The sequence below is a fragment of the Chenopodium album genome, chromosome 27 (genome assembly GCF_948465745.1).
Source record: "Chenopodium album chromosome 27, dcCheAlbu1.1, whole genome shotgun sequence".
NCBI lineage: Eukaryota > Viridiplantae > Streptophyta > Magnoliopsida > Caryophyllales > Amaranthaceae > Chenopodium > Chenopodium album.
The window spans coordinates 32,675,972-32,683,365 of record NC_137860.1 but is presented as its reverse complement, the minus strand read 5'-3'; the positions used below and the strand labels follow the sequence as shown (position 1 = coordinate 32,683,365).

The following is a 7,394-nucleotide window of genomic DNA, read 5'->3' as shown; positions in this document are numbered from 1 at the left end:
TTTTAAATATCAACTTTTTATAATAATTACAAAAGTACAATTAAAAATATTAGTAAGACCAAAATATTGCATTGACAAGCATAAAATGATAAATGGTGCAATTAAAAAAAATGGAAGAAGTGATTTATATTGAAAATTGTTATATATAACCCTAAAAATTATGTATAAGTAGCTAAATGTTAAAAGCTTTCTTTAAAATATATTTTTTTTTAAAAAAATGCTAAAAGTTGAAAGTATTGATGAAAATATATTCATTAATTACAGTATTACACCCATTTACACGTAATTTTATCATGCGTTTCTAAATTAAATTAATACAATATCAAATAAGGAAAAATAAGAGGTCGTAGAGTACAAGAGAAAAAACCCCAATGTAGATGCCCCTAGTAAAAACAAAATAGTCTTCTCTATATAAGCAAAGTACCACTAGTTAACCACTTAATGTATTAGGGGTTTTTTTAATGTCAGTGTCCCACCCTACACCTTCACACCTTTTTTAGACAGTTATTTTTCACACTGTCTCAACTTCTAAAAATTTTAATTATTGTTATTAATTTATCCGTACTTCAATATGAACTACCAAAAAGGAAGCCATATTTCCGGTGAGCCTCCAACGCCAATAACCCGGGTAAGCATCCACCCTAAGCACAACCATGTAATCCATTGCGTCTTAGGGTTCAAGAACCCTATCGACGTAAACACCCTTAAAGACGAGTTATCCAACTCCGTCATGATCAAAATACCACGTTTCTTAAGCCTACTAGTTGTGGATAAAAACAATGGTACTGAACATTGGAAAAAAACCGATGTTAACCTAGATGACCACATCTTCATCCATGATGATGATGATGATGATGATGGTGAACCGCCAATGTCCGATGATGATGCCATCAACGCGTATTTGGCAGACATGGCATTATCACCACCCATGAGCTTGGACAAGCCATTATGGGAGCTACACATCATGCATAAGCATAAGTGCTTAATATTGAGAGTACACCATGCAATAGCTGATGGCATGTCACTGATGTCATTGCTATGGACCATGGGTAATAACTCATCAATTCGACGTGTGAGCGACGGTAAGCAACTTCATCATGATGCTCAAAATCATTCAATAGTTAAGTCAAGTAAAAATGACAAAAGTTTAAGGAAGAAAGGGAGCATAAAGAAAATGGGATTATGGGAAGGTTTGATGTATATTTGGGTTAGCTTGGTTTTAGTGTTGAAGTTTGTAGTGAGGTCTTTGTGGGTGAAAGATAAGAAGTCTGTGATTAGTGGAATTGAAGGGGTGGAGCTTTGGCCAAGAAAGGTAGTTACTGCCAAGTTTCAAATTAGTGATATGAAGACCATCAAAAATGCCGTCCCAAATGCTGTAAGACTCTACTTTATTATTATGAAATTTTTTTATTACATTAGTATGTTGCTTTCATGAAAAAAAAAAAACCTACATGACTACTTGAGTGATTTTTTTATTATGCTAGCGGCCCTCTTTTTCTAATATAAAAAACGAGAAGCGTTGATAGACTGCTTATATATAATTTCAAAATCTTTTTTTTCTTAGCTTTCAACAACAGTTACTTAAAAGATAACTCTACCTCTAATAGCTACTTAAAACACTACATCACCAATTACTAATATTATTTTACGGTAGTGTTAACTAGATCTAAAAGCTAACAATTATCTTAAGAGAAATATACTAAAATAGTTTTATGCCCTTGCTAAATAAGGAAGTGTAGCAATTTATCATATTTCCATATAATATTTTATTTTGTTAATATAGAAATATGACCATTATTATTAATTGATATCTCTAATTATATATGAGTAAGAGAAAAATAATATCGTATGCAGCCCGGCCAAAAGGTATACATATGTTTGGTGAAAATAGCATGGTGCACCTGGAAAGAACATTAGCATATTTAAAGAACATGTTAGTGTTTGAAAAAGAACATACTTGTGTTTGACAAAAGAACATGTTTGTGTTTGACAAGAACATGACATTACAAAAAGAACATGTTATTTTTTATGGTTACTCGGATAGTTGGACGTGTTTGAAAAAGAACATAATAATTGACAAAAAAAAAACATGTTTGTGTTTGATGGAGATAGAGGTGATCATTAGGCGGGCTGGGCCAAGGTTAAAATATCGACGCACTTCTCGGGTCAGGACAAGTTTTGGGCCGAAATTTTTGTTCTCAAACCCGCCCAAAATGGTCCAGCTGTGCGGGCTTTCGGGTCGAGTAAAAAAATCAACTAAAATACATAAAAACGCATTCCCAAACCCGCCCAAAAAATTAATTTACGGACCGAACCCGACCCGATTTGGGGGCGAAGAAATTCTGCCCAACACCCGTCCAAAATCAGGTCGTACCAGTCTAACTTTGATCACCTCTAGCCAAGAACATACAGTCTTTACAAAAAGAACATGATAATACATTTAAGAACATGTTCTTTTTCCTGATTACTCAGGTTTTTTTTTTTTACATTAAAGAACATATTGTATAATGTAAAGAACATATATATATTTCAAACTCAAAGAAGATAATAATGAAACTTAAAGAACATGGTATGCTCGCGTTCTTTATAAATACCTATAATGTTCTTCTTTTCCGTCCCCCATGTTCTTTTAAACATACCTAATGTTTTTTTCGAATGCACCATGCGCATTAAATTGAAGATTGGATAAGAAGTGAACATTTTTAAAATTAATTTCACTCTCACTCACAAATTCTTTTGGGACAACATAAAATTAATGGGATTCCTCAAAAAAAAAAAAATAATAATAATAATAATAAAATAATAATAATAATGGGACCATGCCGACCATCAACTGACCAAGTGTAGTGAATTTGTGAGTGAGTGGTCAATATGGGAGGACTTTGGTCAGAGCTAAAGTCATCTTTTGTTGAAACTTGAAAGAAACAAATACATGGGCCTGCACAATAAACCATGGGCCCGTCAAAAGGATTGTAGCTTGCTTACTGGCCTTACACGTCTTGCGTGCTTGGAATACCAATAATATTTTTGTTTTGATGCATATAAATAATACTGAAGGAGTAGATTAGAACCAGTGGCGGATCTAGGGGTACATAGAGTTACAGATGTACCCCCATTCTGCCGGAAAAAAAAAAGTCTGGCAAGAAAAGAGACCGCCTGTATCAAATAGGTGGTCTCTTAGGTTCTGTTAAGTAGTTAGTCAAAGTGACAAATCAGCCCTCCTTTTTTGTGTAACATTAAAGAGACCACCTACTTAAAAAGCAGGTCTTAGCCTCTTAGTTGATAATTTTACTTTTTCCAGCGGGGGATTAGTATTTTTCAATCAAAGAGACCTGTAGTTCCAAATAATAGGTCTCTTAGATAATCTTTTTTTTCCACATACATATTTAGTTACTCAATAATAAGACTTATCGTACACGCAATTAATAATACAAAGTAAAATAATTTATGATTTATTAACTTAAAATTTACTTAGGAAAAAAAATATTGCAATTCACATTATTTTGTAATTTTTTTTTATCGAAATTCATTTCGTACCCCCATTTTACAAATCCTAGATCCGCCACTGATTAGAACAAAACACTCCTTGATCAAACATATCTCAATTCAATGCCTTTTGTGTGGGCTGCTGCCAACTCATCAAAAATAAATAGAGTTTGATATTTATACGCAATTTCAAGTAATCCTTAATTTGAACTTCTACTCTTAAGTAACCCATAATTTCAAGTAGTAACTCCTAATTTTAACTAATCCATATAAGTGACTTCTAATTTCAAGTAACCACTAATTTAAGTACTCATTTTATAACGTACTCAAAACAGAAGATAAAAACAAGTAATCTATATTATAAGTAACTCATAATTTTATTTTATTTTTTGAAAAAAAAAACCCATATCATTCTAAATTTTTCTTAATTTTAAGTAATCAATACTATCAGTAATCCCTCAACAATTAACCCTTTCTTCATCTTCTTCTTCAATATATCTCCTACGAAGCTACCCTAATGGGACGGAAGAAGACGACAAAGAACAACACCAACTCCACCAAATCAACCCATAAACCCAATAACCCCGTTTTTATGCTTTTGCTGCAGAATTGCTTGAGAATTTTGCCGAAAATTACTCATAAAATCCCCAAATATCGATTTAGGGGGTTTTCAAATTACTTGCTCTGTATGAATTTATTGCATGAATTTGTTTGTAATTTTGTATGTTGTACCAATCATTCTCATGGAAGGTAGCTAGGAGAGGGAAATCAATCTCATGGAAGGTAGGAGAGAGAGGAAGGGAAATAAAATGAGGAATGGAAAAAGTGGGGAAAAAAAAAAAGTTGTGGCTAGCTACACGATGTGACCAACCTCATATAAAAATTTGTGAAGCAATTGTATGTAATTTAAATACCGAGTTTATCCATTGAAAATAATTTAATATCCTCTTATAGAGTTCTAGTATTGTACTGTTGTATGTTCAACTCGTATGCTGTGGTTCATAATCAAAATAAAGTTATTATCCAAAAAAAACAAAAACAATAAGACAATCACATAGAGGGAAAAAAAAAAAAGTATAGATTCTCAAATTAAAATACTCCGTAATATTTAGTGTAGAGTTATGTTTTTAGACAATGAAATGTCATTATTTGAAATTCAATAAACTCCCTACATGATTTTTCAAATTTTTAAAAAAAGTTTATAACAATTAGAAAAATATTATGGATGTGATTATGTGAAAATCGGATGGACATATATTGATATCATTACCTATTTTTAATGATCTTTTAAATGCACTAATCACCACAAACTTTTTTACTACCAAATGCAGACGATAAATGATGTTCTCTATGGAATAGTATGGTGCGGTCTAACTAGCTATCTCAAAATTCGTCATCCTAATGGTAAGAGCATTATTACCTTTTTTTTTTTATTTTTATTTTTTTTTGCTTTTACTAGATCAACAAATCATCTTTTTGTTTATTTTTTTTTGTCCTCATTTTATATTACAATTTACAAATTGTACATGTTTTACCTTTTTTTTTTATTATTTTTTTTTATTTTTTTACAATTTACAAACTGTACATGTTTTACCTACTTAATCACTAGCTTTGCAAGATGGCTTTCAATTTACTGGCCTATGCCCAATGAACTTGAGAGAACAACCAGGAGTTCAGGTACGTCAACATCTTAATATGTATAATGTACTCCCTCTACCTCTCAAAATTATTATTGTTTGATCTTTAATGCTAATTACTACGCATTAATTAATGATGTTGTGTTCAGGATGTTTTCAATATGATATCAAAAAATTCAAGGGCACCTTGGGGTAATAGATTTGCAATGGTCCTATTACCTATTACTTACTTTAAACGTGACTTAAATGCTCTAGCTTACATTGCTCAAGCTAAGGCAGTGATGGATCAGAAAAAACGATCAATGGAAGCTCGCTTATGCTTTGAAATAGGATACCTCATATTTTCATTGTTTGGTTCAAAGGTAAATAACTTCATGATTTACCATAGAATAATCGCCATTCATCTGGATTTATAGTTATATGTTACCTTCTAACTTTAATAATACTCATATGATGAAATATAATTTTACTTCAAACATATATTACAATTATCGGACCATTCATCTAGTCATGTAGATTTTCCTCAATTAATTATACAACTATTGTGAGATCGAAAAAAACCAATCCCAAACACAAGCTATAGGCCACTATTCCAGAAAGAAGCTAAAGTGGGTAAGTGTTAGACAACTTTTAAGCCGAGTTTGGATCATAATTTGCCCTAATTAAGGCTCTATTCTTTTTACCATAGAAATAATTTTCAGTGAAAAATTTAATATGTAAAATAAGTAAATTAAAAAAAAAAAAATCAATATAATAGGATCATAAAAATAAGGGTAATTTAAATTTTTCTTTCAATAAATAAAATAATTTAAAATTAGAAGAAATTATTTAATGTTAGTAAATAACAATAAAATATAGACAAATTACATAGTAATACGATGATTAATTTGATTTTTAATTGAACAGCGGCCTTATTACAAATGTCTGCCTATAAATGAAACATGGTGAGTGATAAGCAAGTTTTGGGTGGTGTTACGTTGCAGGTTGGAAGTGAAGTATTTTACAACCTGTTTACTCATACAAGCTTCCTTATGTCGAATATTGCTGGCCCTCCGGAACCAATTTCACTCGCTGGCAACCCTATCACTTTTATAAGACTTACATCTTCGGCTCAAGCTCATGTAAGTGCATTTATTTACTAGTATATATAATATAATCTTTTATTTTCCGAATGAGCTACAAAAGTAACACATACAAATTAAAAATAGCGACCTAATATACACAGACCCTCAGTCTTAAACTCTTAACCACTAGTGCATCGGTTTTGTAATGTTGCGCGCAGGCATTCACGTTGCATATGGTAAGCTATGCAGGGAAGGCAGAGCTACAAATCCAAGTAGCCAAAGAAGTGATACCTGACCCTGAATTTCTAGCCACCTGCATTGAAAATGCATTGCTTGAAATGAAGGAAGCTGCTATTATTGCATGCGACGCCAAATAATTACTAGCTGTCGTCGCCAACTGCTAGCTAACGCTTATGTTAGCTGTTTTTACAAGATTATTGTAATTTCAATAAATGGTAGAAGAATAATTAATTTTGTTTGTTTGATAAGATAGTTAAGTTATTAAAAGGTTCCTTTCAAAAAAAAAAAAAAGTTATTAAAAGGTTGCACCCTGTGTTTAATCTTTGAATTATGTTACAATGTTATTAATCAATGTGATTGTGTTTGCCTACGAGCATTATCAGGCCGGGTAAAAAAAATCAACTAAAAATGCAAAAAATTGCATGTCCAAGCCCGTTCAAACAATAAAAAATTTGGACCAAGTCAGGTTGAAAAACTCTGCCTAAAACCCGCCCAAATTCGGACCGGACTGATTTTGATCGGGTCGAAACCACTTATAGATTGTTGGTTATCTTCACGAAGAAACAAGAAAATCTTCATTGAGAAACAAGAAAGACATTGTTTCTACATATTTATTGCTCTAAAATGACCTCAATTAAAGTAAACAACCCACAGTCCCACATCAAAGAGCATTCCCATTGAATATCCATCTACTAATTTGGGTGGGCATTCATGAAGAGAGAGAAAAAAGAAATAATGTAGAAAAAATAAAATATTACGTAGTACTTTAGGAGAGAGAATTGGGGTGATTAGGTCATGGCCATGACCTTTCGTAGCCAGCCACATGGCCACGTACAGCCCACAGGTGGGCCACTGCTTTGCTATCATATTCACGATTAATTCTTATTCAATGCCAAAAGTACGCATCAAAGAGGAGGATCACCATCTATATTGAAAGTTATACTTTGTACTTCGTATTAGCTTCTCA

The 7,394-nt window shown here is 32.2% G+C and overlaps 1 protein-coding gene across 3 annotated transcripts; it reads left to right on the top strand.

The window, feature by feature from the left end:
• The first annotated feature begins 439 nt into the window (after positions 1-439).
• LOC145620349 (wax ester synthase/diacylglycerol acyltransferase 10-like) lies at positions 440-6,768 on the top strand. Of its 3 annotated transcripts, XM_081675010.1 has the most exons (6): positions 441-1,375; positions 4,818-4,890; positions 5,096-5,163; positions 5,273-5,485; positions 6,107-6,244; positions 6,406-6,764. In XM_081675010.1, the coding sequence occupies exons 1-6, from the start codon at positions 572-574 to the stop codon at positions 6,562-6,564; spliced, it is 1,455 nt and encodes a 484-aa protein (XP_081531136.1). In that variant the 5' UTR covers positions 441-571; the 3' UTR covers positions 6,565-6,764. The 3 variants fall into 3 exon arrangements, with proteins under 3 accessions (XP_081531138.1, XP_081531136.1, XP_081531137.1); XM_081675012.1 differs by lacking the exon at positions 5,273-5,485 and having other exon boundaries at positions 440-1,375; positions 6,406-6,768; XM_081675011.1 differs by lacking the exon at positions 5,096-5,163 and having other exon boundaries at positions 5,379-5,485; positions 6,406-6,768.
• Positions 6,769-7,394: the final 626 nt, after the last annotated feature.

Excerpts from the sequence above, each read along its gene's own strand:
- LOC145620349 (XM_081675010.1), top strand. The coding sequence starts at position 572 with ATGAACTACCAAAAAGGAAGCCATATTTCCGGTGAGCCTCCAACGCCA. Across the intron at positions 1,376-4,817 it reads AAAATGCCGTCCCAAATGCT|ACGATAAATGATGTTCTCTA; the intron begins GTAAGACTCTAC and ends TACCAAATGCAG. Across the intron at positions 6,245-6,405 it reads CATCTTCGGCTCAAGCTCAT|GCATTCACGTTGCATATGGT; the intron begins GTAAGTGCATTT and ends TGTTGCGCGCAG.